Raw genomic sequence first — 12374 nt, forward strand, 5'->3', positions numbered from 1 at the left:
GTAGCCTAATTAATGGTAAGCAATAATAATCGGAAGCAGGGTTTGGGAGATAATCCACAGGGATGGAGAAAACACACGTCTCAGGATGTCACTCACAAGTCACTCACAAACCTGCTGAATCCTTTTAACTACCTCCACGTTTTTGTAAGCACACAGGCTAAGCTAACTCATCCTCCAGTTCAGGCACAAAGGCCTCCAGATTGAGGGCATTAAAATGACTTACAGTTTTTTTTCTCAGTCGCTTTGATGCATTTTTTTTTAATCATAGTGAACATTTGAACAACAGATTTTTTTTTTGACTGTTTTGTCTTGTTGTCAATATGACAGTTTACGCTGTACACATTTCCTAATGAACAATGCGCAAGCACATTTTTGTGTGTGAAGGGGGTTGATTGCAACACAGTGGATAGATTTCAAAGTTTTTACTGTTGACAGACATTGTGACTGTATAAAGACAACCAAGGATTTTACAGCATTGTGCAAATGAAAAATGGCCAATATACAGTAAAAGACCCCTTGATCAGACCTGTGCACCACTGTACATCTTTCTATACATCCTGGTGTTCCTGTCTGTCACGTTACATACATGTACAGTACAGGCCAAAAGTTTGGACACACCTTCTCAATCAATGTGTTTCCTTTAGTTTCATGACTATGTACTAGATTCATCAAAACTATTAATAAACACATGTGGAATTATGTACTTATGTTTTGTACAAACATATTTATGTACAAAAGTTTTGAAATAACTGAAAACATGTCTTATATTCTAGTTTCTAGTTGCTAGTTTCTAGTTGCTATTTTTTTTTAATTTAATACCATATTCAGCAAGCCATAACTTGACAAATATTCATCTGTGGGCCAAATAACTTTGCATTCAGTCATAGGTTTGATGCCTTCAGTAAGAATCTACAATGAAAATAAAAAAACACATTGAAATGAGAAGGTGTGTCCAAACTTTTGGCCTGTATATGCTATAAATAGACTATGACAACTAGTTATGACAGCTAGCACATTTGCATGTAATGCCACAATAGGACTATTCAGCAGGGAACCAGTATGATGCATTTTGAACAACAAGACATAGCAGAAATAGCAGACATTTGTACAAAATCAGTTGCATAGATGTACAAAACCATTGCTGTTTGTTCAAAATGGGGAGAAACTGCTTCAATGAAGTGCACAAGTGATAAGATGAAATGGAGTTTGAACAAACAGTTTTGAGAACTAGATGTACCGCAGAGCTGTACAAAATATGACCGCCGCCCAGTCCAGCACATTTTTTCCACAAAAATAAGTCACGCTGAAAGGCATATATGATTCTAACTGTCTCACTGAATTGCATTATGCACACTCAATTCTCACTGGTATCTGCTAGACAACAAGTACCAAAGTTCATATATTTCACATGTAAAATACATTTTATACAACCCCACCCCCATCTTGCCTGTTCATAATTCTGAGAAATTCTTGAATTGTGTGCATGTGTGCGTGTACATGTTTATGTTTATGTGTGTGTGTGTGGGTGTGTGTGTGTGTGTGTGCGTGCATGTGCTTGTGTATGTGCCTGTGTATGTGCCTGTGTGTGTGCATGTGCATGCATGCGTACATATGTCTACTGTGTGAGTAAGAGTCATACGTATGATTACTGTGAATGTATGTATGTGCGTGTGTATCTGTTTATGCACATCTGTGCATATGGAATGGATTAACATGACCCCTGGAGGCAAACATACGCAAAAAATTGGTCATCCTAGGCCCTACGGTTCTCAAGATATTCACAGAAAAATCTGTTGGTGTACGGTCACTAAATGTAACATAAATTAATTTATTGTATGGCCCCCCATGAAAGAAAAGTCCACGAAACTTGGAATGCATTCGGAGGGTGTCATAATGATCCTACACTTTCAATTTCGTGCAGTTTTGACCATGTCAGCCAGAGATATTGTGATTAAAACACCTAATTTTTTGCTTTTTAATTTTTAACTAGGTGGCGCTATACATGAAATAAGTTGTAATGGGATGGGTTGACATGGCCGCTTAAGACCAATATACCAAAAAAAGGTGGTCCTCCTAGGCCCTACGGTTCTTGAGATATTCACAGAAAACTACCTCCTTTTGGGGGTCCAGTCCAGCGGGGGGGCTACAGATCAAAACAAAAAACAATGGTTCCATGCTATCCATGTGGGGCTATATGCCCACCAAGTTTCGTGTACCCCGGTCTTTCAGTGTCCCGGGAATCCTTGACGGAAAATTGGCCATGCGAAAAAAAAGAAAGAAAAAAAAAGAAAAATCTGACTAAACTTACATGACCGCCGCTTCGCTGCGCAGCGGTCATAATTAACCATTCTGATCTGAGAAATGTGCCAAAGCAACTGAGAAAAACTGCAAAATGGAGGAGCCACTCTACTCAATAGCAATAGCAAGGCTCCTCTCCCAACTGTGGGCTGCTTGCTGATTGGGGTGCTGACATTCACTCACATACAGTACATCCCAGAGAACATGGATAAATGAATGAAACACAGGACAGTCATTTTATAGGGAGAGTGCATCCTATGTCTGTTTCACTTGTATTATTTTGTATCTTCAGTCTCAATACTTTTGGGCAGTTCTTTCCCTCCACTTCTCTCTCCCTCTCTCTCTCTCTCTCTCTCACACACACACAGAAACACACACACACACATACACAATTTGTTCCATTTCTCATGCTCTAATGCGGATCTGATGTAATTTCCTGGGAATAAAATACAGATTTTCCAATCTCAGTTCACACCATTGAGGCGTCCCTAACAGGTTGGCAGGCCTGTGTGTGGGCAGCGATGGGTGAGCCTCGCTCCGAGGCGTCCCTAACAGGTTGGCAGGCCTGTTTGTGGGGACTGATGGCCTGGGCTGTTTTACAAGAGTCAGCTGCAGCCAAACAAGGAGCCGTCTCATGCGCCCCCAACACAGAAACCTGCCAGTGGCACACAGAGGCACAGTGTCAAGACTTAGCAGACAATACACACACAAACACACATTTACACACATGCGCACACTTTCTCACACACTGCTCTCTCTCTCTCACACACACACACACAAAGACATACGCACACTTTCTCACACACTGCCCTCTCTCTCTCACACACACACACACACACATAAACACATATCAACCACACAGCCTCACACATTCTCTTCCTCACACATGAAGCAGAAACAGAAAGACTGTGAAAAGGTACACCAGTCACTGCCATTTACTCCAGTGCTCTAAAGTGGTCACACCCCTAAACAAGACCACTATGTGTTAAGAAACCACCGCCATTTACTCCAGTGCTCTAAAGTGGTCACACACCCCTAAACAAGACCACTATGTGTTAAGAAACCACCGCCATTTACTCCAGTGCTCTAAAGTGGTCACACACCCCTAAACACCCCTTTCAGGAGACACACCCTCTCGCGCACACTCGGTGCTGTTGGCCCATCCTTAAAACCAGCGGTTAGGGCAGCTGCGCGCACACACACGCACACACACACACACACACACACACACACACACACACACACACACACACGCACACACACACACACACACACACACACACACACACACACACACATCCACACACACACAGAGAGGGATGGGGTGGGGTGGGGGGCAATGACTGGTCAACTCCCTAGAGGGTCCAGTATCTGAAGCTTGACCTGAGGATGAGCCTCCCGTCCTGAGGATGAGGGACTTCCTTTCTTTCAGTTTCTCTACCATGTTTTCTTTCGCATCCTTTCTTTGTTTTATTCTTGCACACCTACCTTTTTTTGTGATTATGATTTTTTATTTTCAATCAATAAACAACACATATCATACAGAGAGAGCATTCGGATGAGAATAAAAAAAACATTTAAATGAAATAAAGTAAAATAAAAACACACACAGAACACAACACACTTAACAAATACTGGCAGCAAACTCATATTGACTAAAATATTTATTCTTGCACACTTACATCTTTCAGTCTTTGACTTTTTCTTCCCTCCTTACCTCCATCTCTCTCTCTCTCTCTCACTCTCTCTCTCTCTCACTCCCTCTCCTTCCCTCCCTCCCCCCTCCCCCACCCGTTTCCACTTAGTAATCTGGAGAGAGCTAAACTCTGAGGTAAGGCCCAAAATAGAGGTCTGTGCGCGCCCGCCCGCTCCCGCAATATTCTGTCCCGCTCCCGCATTAAAGAAGCCCTATGCAGGTCTGGTTATTCCTTCGCTGTTTCTGGGTTTTCGCCTGATTTGGGCTCGCATTATTCACGACATAGCTCCCCCTGCAGCTTCGGTAGCAAGTGACTGCTACGCTAAACCCCCAATAGCTAGCGAGCTAGCATCAATAAACCAAGCTAAACACATAGGGCTCACAATAAAACGGTCGAGCAAAAATCACATTACAAAAACGAAGTTCACCCAAAGGTAGGCTACTTACAATTTCAACAGCAACAAAGCCAAGTCGGAGTCCGTTTTGCAGTCTTCTTAGAAACTACAATCTGACTAAATCTGACTACATTTTCGAGTATTTCCGCCGAGTTACATCCGGATGTGTTCCGACCGTGACCAGAAAGTTGCATATTCGGTTTTTCCGCGTAGAAGCACTAGGGGGAGACGAAGCACCCACCAAACGACCCAAAAAGTGTTGTAGAACCATCAGAACGACTCTCAACCTGCATAATTAAGGTCATTTTTGCTAAAATTGTTGCATAGGGCCTCTTTAATGTGTCATTTTTAGTCCCGCTCCCGCCCGCATCTGTAACATGATGTCCCGCTCCCGCCCGCTAAAGCCCGCATGCAGGAGGGATAGCCTATTCAGCTTTTCTTTCTGTCTCACGAAAGGAGCACACACACCTGAGAAAGACTCCAGATGTCAGTTTCTTGGTTCTGAATGTAGGCTAACAACTGAAGTAGGCCTAGCCTGGTGCCCTCTTCCTCTGTCATGCTTTCGATTTCGAGTTTTGACAATGAGCAGCAGGAACAAATTGAACCCACGTAAACGACAATATAGGCTATAGGCCTGCTATCCATCAGTTATGCTTAAATCCCTGCCTAACATAATGCTGCCTAACAGAACATCCAGCTGAACTATAGTTATGAACACTACTTTAATCATTTCCATATTTAATTTTACGCACATATTTAATTTGCGGGAGTGCAGTGAATCATTGGTTTGTCCCGCACCCGCGAACGCACCTCTCTCATCCCGCCTGCTCCCGCAAAGAGCTTTCAAAAGTTGTCCCGCACCGCACTCTTTTGCGTCGGGACCCGCGGGTCTACTGCGGGAGTGCAGACCTCTAGCCCAAAACACTCAGGGCCTTAGGGCCTTCTCTCTGAAGCTCTACTTGATGTCAGCTGACAACCACACACACACACATAAACACACACACACATTACCCAACATGACTTCGAAATAAGTTACAACACAGTGCAATTAGATGATTAAGGAACCCAAACCATTAAAAGCAAAGTGCCAGAATCACTGACCACATCTGTAACTGACCAACCTACCGGAGTAGCCAAAGCGGGAACAACAGTGGCGGCATATCGGACACTTTTAGCAACATCACTATCACAACTAGCAACAGCAGCAGCATCTGTATGACACATGAGACCAGTTGCCATACCAAAATGGCTCACTGCAGTCAACAGGGAGGCAGGCGGAGGCCGCGTCCACACAACCCTACTTCATGGGCTAAACATCCAGGAACAATGCCATGCCACTGCACTGACCTACTTCTAGGGCAGAGGAGACTTGACAATAGGAGGCAAGGGGAGTGAGAGGAGCAATAGGCCTACTGTTTTGTTCACATGAGTGAGACACTAAGGAATGACACAGAGACTCTATAGGAACTGGGAAGAAAAGGGGAACTGATGTTTAGGTCTGAACTAAATTAAGCTTTATGTGAGTGAAAACCGTAGCTAACTTCATGTCCACGTCAATTACTGTTAATATCATCAAGTACGACTCCAGATGACAAAATATGTCACCGCAGTTTAGACCACAGTGTGTGATGCAAGCTAGCTGTAATGTATCAACGAATGTAGACTATACTGTAAGTTACAGATTGAAGAGGATTGCGATGATTTGTGTGTCTGTGTCTGGGTGACAGAAAGAGAGAGAGAGAGAGAGAGAGAGAGAGAAGAGAGAGGAGGATAAGAGAGAGAGGGGGAGAGAGGAAGAGAGAGAGATGATGTGTGTTGTCTGTGTTTCTCTGTCTGACTTAATTCCAGTTCCTCTCTAAACATCTCCCTGGGTTGTGGCCTCCAACTGACCCTTTCAGAGCAACCTGCAGATAAAAGGAAAACGCGGCGCCTCAAAGGAACACACAATTACTGGGGACAATAACAGGACTCCTTCCTCTCCAGATATTCCTCTCTTGACCACAGTGACTCATTGTTTGGAGTCGTGGAGCTCTGGCGCTTATTTGACGCCGGCTGCACTCTGTGGCTTTTGGACGGGTGATGCCCCTGGTGTCGCCGTGCAACTTTACTGGACGACCATCAGACAGCGATGACATCATCTTTAGGGGACCAGGTGGTGTGTCTGAGGGCAAAGACAAGAAAGACTTCAGCTTAAGTCTCGCTAGGAGATCAAAAGGACCACTACTGGGTACCTGTGGAGCTCTTATTAATTATGTGGGATAGCCACCATGGAGATTCAACAGTAGAGTGCAGAAAGGCTCTACCCATGAGTGTTTATGGTGACATTATGGCAAGGTAAACGAAACGGTTGCGCAACACGTGGGGGAGAGTGGTATGCAGAGTGATTGAAAAGAATGATGACAAAATACTGAGATGATCTCTCTCTCTTTCTCTCTATCTCTCTCACACACACATGCACACACGCACACAGACACGCACACACACACACACACACACACACACACACACACACACACATGCACACAGACGCCCGCACACACACACACACACACACACACACACACACACACACACACACACACACACACACACACACACACACACTGAATATAATCCAGCCACATACTAGCTGAACCAAGAAGACAGAATTTGATCAAGAATGCTCATGCATGCAGCAACATGCTCATTCAAACGCAAAGGCCTATTTGCAGCAACACAATCCTTTAGGGATGATTAAATTTTTGGAATAATTTCTTATTGAAAGAGTTTCAATGTTTACTGAGAGGTCTAATCAAAGCATGTGGCCTGTTTCTCATTCAGCCCAGCTTTTTCCATTGGTGTAGCTTTTCAGAACAACAGCCTCTTAACCGGGGCAGCGGTTCGTCACAGCAGTTAAGGGGTCTACTGTATCTCCACGAGACATCTTAGAAACCATCACTGTGACGGACAGAAACCACAACATCGACATTCACGACCAAAACCTCCCCCCCCCACAACAGACACCCCAACTACCAGCACAAACCCTCCCCCACACCACACCCCAACTACCAGCACAAACCCTCCCCCACACCACACCCCAACAACCAGCACAAACCCTCCCCCACACCACACCCCACCCCAACTACCAGCACAAACCCTCCCCCACACCACACCCCAACAACCAGCACAAACCCTCCAGCAGAATAAACGGAGGGACCCCAGTGAGGTGCAGGACTGAGGGACAGTTTTTTTTTTTTTTTTTTTTTTTTTGGGGGGGGGGGGGGGGGGGGTTCTACTGGGTACTGGGACTCCATCCAGGAGCTGTCCTTCGCCTGTGACCCACCCCCCAAACCCACCAATTGTCTGTACAGTGAACCCATTCAATGGGGGTTTACTGTAGCCCCTATTAGCTCACCACACAATGCTGTCTGGCCGTGCTGGTGCAGATACTGTATGGTGAATGGCCAATGGGTGGCTGATTAGGGAATTCTTCTCCATTGCTGCATTCATTAGAGAATGGGGACAGGAGGAAGATACAGCGTTGTCACTCCATTAGATCTTCACTGCTCAACTGCACTTGTGAAAAGTCAAGCAAATTACGCACCCAAGACCTTAAATCTATGTTGTGGTCAACCACCCTACTACGGAAATTGTTTGATTTGAATACCACATACAACAAAAAACAATATGCATAGTTCTTTTTCAAGAAAGTGGGAGAAAATGCAAAAACCCATCATTGCATGCTACCATAGGTCTGCTGTGGTGTGCTGTGTGCTGTGTATGTAGACCAATATTTGAGTAGTAGAGTTACACCTTTTCAAAAATGGGTATATAATGTAATTTATGATAATGCTGCTCATGGTACCAGTCACTGTTGAGGGTGAGGAAGAGAGTGAGGAAGAGTACCCCACAAACCCAGATACATTTATGAAAGTGTGTTGGTACAGTATGTGTGGGCGGTTAAGGGAACTGAAAGCTACAGCTGCCTGGAATGATTTAGGGTAGATTCAGAGTAATTCCCCACCTCTGATCATACCTGCATATCTTAGCATGCCTCAACCAGACCGGCCTCATTTCCCAGACTAGAGCTAATCTCTTGCGTCAGATTTCAGTCCGGAAGGCTTTTCTCAGGGAGTGTGAATGATGCTGAAACTCAAATAGCCTCCACTGACCCAGTCTGGCTCCAACGCGTTTCTGTTCTTCCATCTACTCCAGCTGTGGTTAGTATGGTGCAGCATGGTGCTGCATGAGTCAAGTCAAGACCATGGTTTTAGCTTGCAATACAAACAAGCCATTATAAAAGTCTAGCTTCAAACAATTAAATAGGAAACAGGATGTCCCCTTTAAATATGACTAATCGTGATGCAATTAAGAAAACAAATCAAGTAACTGCACCCTTACAGTAAAACAAACCAGGTGACTGAAAGGTGTGGGAAGCAACGAGACAATACAACAGTCCTGGATATACCACAGAGAGCAATTTGATCTGATGGAAGTCTGTTCCAAACCGTCTAGAATATTAGGCCTACTAGCCCCGTCTTTTGTTGCTCCAATTAACACAGGCGACGGACAGGAGCAGTGCCAAGAAGGGGCGCCATGAAGAGAGGGCTTGAACCGCTTAAGCAACCTAACTAAGGTCGAGACAGAAGCAGCTTTCACATAGGAATTTGGAGGGTGTTATTACAAATAATACTTTACTTCTGTGGATGAGGTTTGTAAAACTCACATGCAATTTCTGTTAGAAATCCAAACCCACGGATAACATTTCTGTGATTTTTTTTTAAAACAACCTAAATCTCAGCTGTAGTGAGAAAGAACGGTCTGTGAACAATGAAATCTCATTGTATGTTACATACTTCTATAGTTAAACTGTCAATGCGTCAGTGTGTGATCGGCGGAAACCCGTGTCAGGCACGGTGAGGAACGCAGACTGTTTATTCAGGGCAGATAATAACGTGGCTACAGCTCGGCTGTCTAAGCTCAGCAGGTCATACGTGATACTTTGAGCCACGCTGATATAACTTTGACAAAGTGAAACTGAAATTGCACCTGACTCAGCTATGTGGCATAATGTTTAGGGTATCCAATGGCACTGACTCGTATTTAGAATGGGTTGATATATACTGTAAACGCAATGTATTGACATATGCGTGCAGACACAGACACGCACGCAGTCGCACAAAACTACCTACCGAAAAAAGCCTACTCAACACCCTTTCTGTAACCGGAGCAATCCTGTTTTATTGACCCACAATATAACTGACAGGCTACAGCATCGTACTAAGTCTTTGGAATGCATTGAAATAAGGAAACTAATAGCGTACTCTTTTGACTTTTTAGCTTGTCGTTTTCATTCAGTCATAAAAAAAAAAGCTAATGTTACATCATGAAATATAATGCTACATCAGTCTTCCATTGGACCGTGTATGACATAGTTGACATAGCCTACCTCAAATCGCACAACCGACCTGGAACTCCTCAATGTCAACTGCTGTTCAATCCGTTAAAAGCCGAAGGCATTTATGCACTGCAGTATGTTGACAGTGGACTTCAAACCCACCAATTCTTGCTCCCTGACATGGGCAAACTCCATCTATGGACGAGGCTGTTCTGTGCTGAAGAGTTTGTCTGAAGAAGTCACGTGTCCCGGCATGGAATGTGCACAACTGATGGGTCATTTCATTCTCATCATTCTTCCAACCAAAGCAAAGCGCGCACTATACCTTCGTGTGCGCCCAAGCGTGTTTGTGGGTATCCGCGTGTAGGCTAGGCCTACACACTTAACAGCCTATGACAGACAGTCTCCAGACACAATATCCTACTGCATGTAAACCATTTTATTGCCCAAAGGCATCAAACTGTCGTACAAATGGCTTCTTTTGCGCACAAATTGTCAATGAAATCGCGAACTGAGGACAAAAAAAAAAAAAAAAATTCGGAACTTAGATATGATAAGAAACCATAGCCCTACATCATTTGTTTCTTTTAAACAATTGCAAAGTTTGATATTTGATGAGATCGTAGACCTATCTTTTTTCACTGATATGTACAATGTGATTGATACAGCGCGTCTTAGTCCTTATATGCATTCAGTAGACTTATGAGAAAAGAAACATGCACCAATTTGTCATCTTCCTGAAAGTACCAAAAAACTGTCAACGTTCATAATTACTGATACAAATACAATAATACATACATCACAAAACTGCAAACAACTACATTGGGAACTGTGATTATATGACACGACGAGTGACCAAACGGTGTAGTATTAATGATTGGCACTATATAATATTTTCCTTAACTTTTGATAACATAAAATGACTTTTGATATATAAAACAACACCTCAGGGCTATTTGCAGTCATGCATTCACGTGTTGTGGTCAACAAATGCTGCGTGTCTGAATTCACAATCACATCAACTTAACTTACCTTTAAATACAATCTTTTCCACAAGACCCTCGGAGGGATTGACTGTGAGTCCTGTTGCATTCAACTACACTAGCACACTGCCCTCTTGTGATAGAATCACATGGCCAAAGAACTGCAATGCTTTTACATTTAGATAATTATACAAAATAACCTCTTACAGTGTTAAAATATCAACATCTCTATTTGTCTTGCACGACACTGCGTTTTACAAACAGTTGTATAGGACACTGCATCGTGCCTCACATGACGCAGCCAAATAAATAAATAAAGGTCTGCTTGAGTTCAGACGAGAGTGCAGAGCGCAGACCACTACCGCATATAAATATGTTTATACATAAATATATACATAAATAAAATATCTTAGGTTTGGCTACTCCAGTGTCTATACCTTTCGGTCTTACATGTGTCCATACCAATCTTCCTGGGAAAGATTTTTGTTGCACCCTACACTTAAAGTATTTAAGAAAGCCTTAAACTTTAACAGCTAAAGGCATAGCATTATGAAACTATACTGTGGACGACTACCATTTTAATTGGTAATTGTTATATGGAGATCAAACACATAAAGTAGGTACTACTGCCACTCATATGTCTACGGTGCAGTTATGTGAAGAGTGCAGCTTCAACTCCATAAGGTGACAATGCACAGAATATAAAAAATGACCAATAACTTAACACAAACATAAATATCTTAAATAACGCAAAACATATCCCCAAAGGCCAGCAATTGTGACCCTAACAGTGCAAGGCAAATGCAAAGAAAAAAACAAAACAATAGCTCTTAAATTTTCAAAAAATGTTCTGGAGAAAAACGAAAAAAGGTGCTGTGACTCAGGGTCAAGGTTTCGATTCACTATACACAAAGAACCAGCCGTGTATTTGTGTGTGTCCATTCCGCATTCAGGATTTTCTCAAAAAATTACAAAGCCCTGATAAGATGAGAAATATTTGAAGATGGTCCTAGTCCTCACATTCAATAAATATATACACAGAAGTTCCAGTTTCTCCAAGGAGTCAGACCATGTTTGTCCCAAAAGTCTGAGTCTCTCCTAATTGATTTTGAAGTGAATGAATCCATTCTTCAGTCACCATAGTAACTTAAGTAGTGGAAAAAACACAGCAGCCTCAAACCCTCCGACTCTTCTTTAAGCTTAGGTCCATTCTGTCTATCAATACATGCAGTCTTCATTTTTTTCTTGCTTTCAAGTATATTCCTCAATTAATCAATCGAAAGCCCATGAGGCATCGGGCCTCTATTGCACCAAAAATCAAACTTTTTCTATAATTCCTCCAAAACACAAACAAGGGTCAACATCCATCCAACAATCGTGGGTCAATCAATCCATCCATTTTTGACCGTGAGCTATTCTTCTTGACATCAACAGGAAGTGATGTAAGCGAAGGCTGCAGGGTTGGGGTCAGATGATCTCTCGGCACATGGGGAGGTTGACAAACATGAAGACGTTGAACTCGATGAGGATGGAGAAGCACAAGAAGATAGCGTACAACAGCAGACAGATCAGGCCCAGTCTCTTGTCCAGTGTCCACTTATTCAGGTGTACCCCCACCACCTAAG

General features: G+C 43.2%; 2 protein-coding genes across 2 annotated transcripts in view; both read right to left on the reverse strand.

Annotated features, from left to right (window-relative positions):
• LOC143130694 (ras and Rab interactor 2-like) overlaps positions 1-10118 on the reverse strand; it is a 55126-nt gene extending 45008 nt beyond the window's left edge. The window contains exon 1 of the mRNA XM_076290004.1: positions 9818-10118. The gene's annotated coding sequence lies outside the window, so the exon portion shown is untranslated. The remainder of the gene's footprint in view (positions 1-9817) is intronic.
• A 66-nt stretch (positions 10119-10184) lies between these two features.
• LOC143130747 (sodium/potassium/calcium exchanger 3-like) overlaps positions 10185-12374 on the reverse strand; it is a 40454-nt gene continuing 38264 nt past the window's right edge. The window contains exon 17 of the mRNA XM_076290007.1: positions 10185-12369. Within this exon, the coding sequence (XP_076146122.1) occupies positions 12217-12369 (153 nt within the window). The 3' untranslated portion in view covers positions 10185-12216. The remainder of the gene's footprint in view (positions 12370-12374) is intronic.

Source organism: Alosa pseudoharengus, unplaced genomic scaffold (assembly GCF_046254945.1).
Source record: "Alosa pseudoharengus isolate Yale_2024_CS ecotype anadromous, Long Island Sound unplaced genomic scaffold, YU_APseudo_1.1 YU_APseudo_1.1_scf_1, whole genome shotgun sequence".
Lineage (NCBI taxonomy): Eukaryota > Metazoa > Chordata > Actinopteri > Clupeiformes > Clupeidae > Alosa > Alosa pseudoharengus.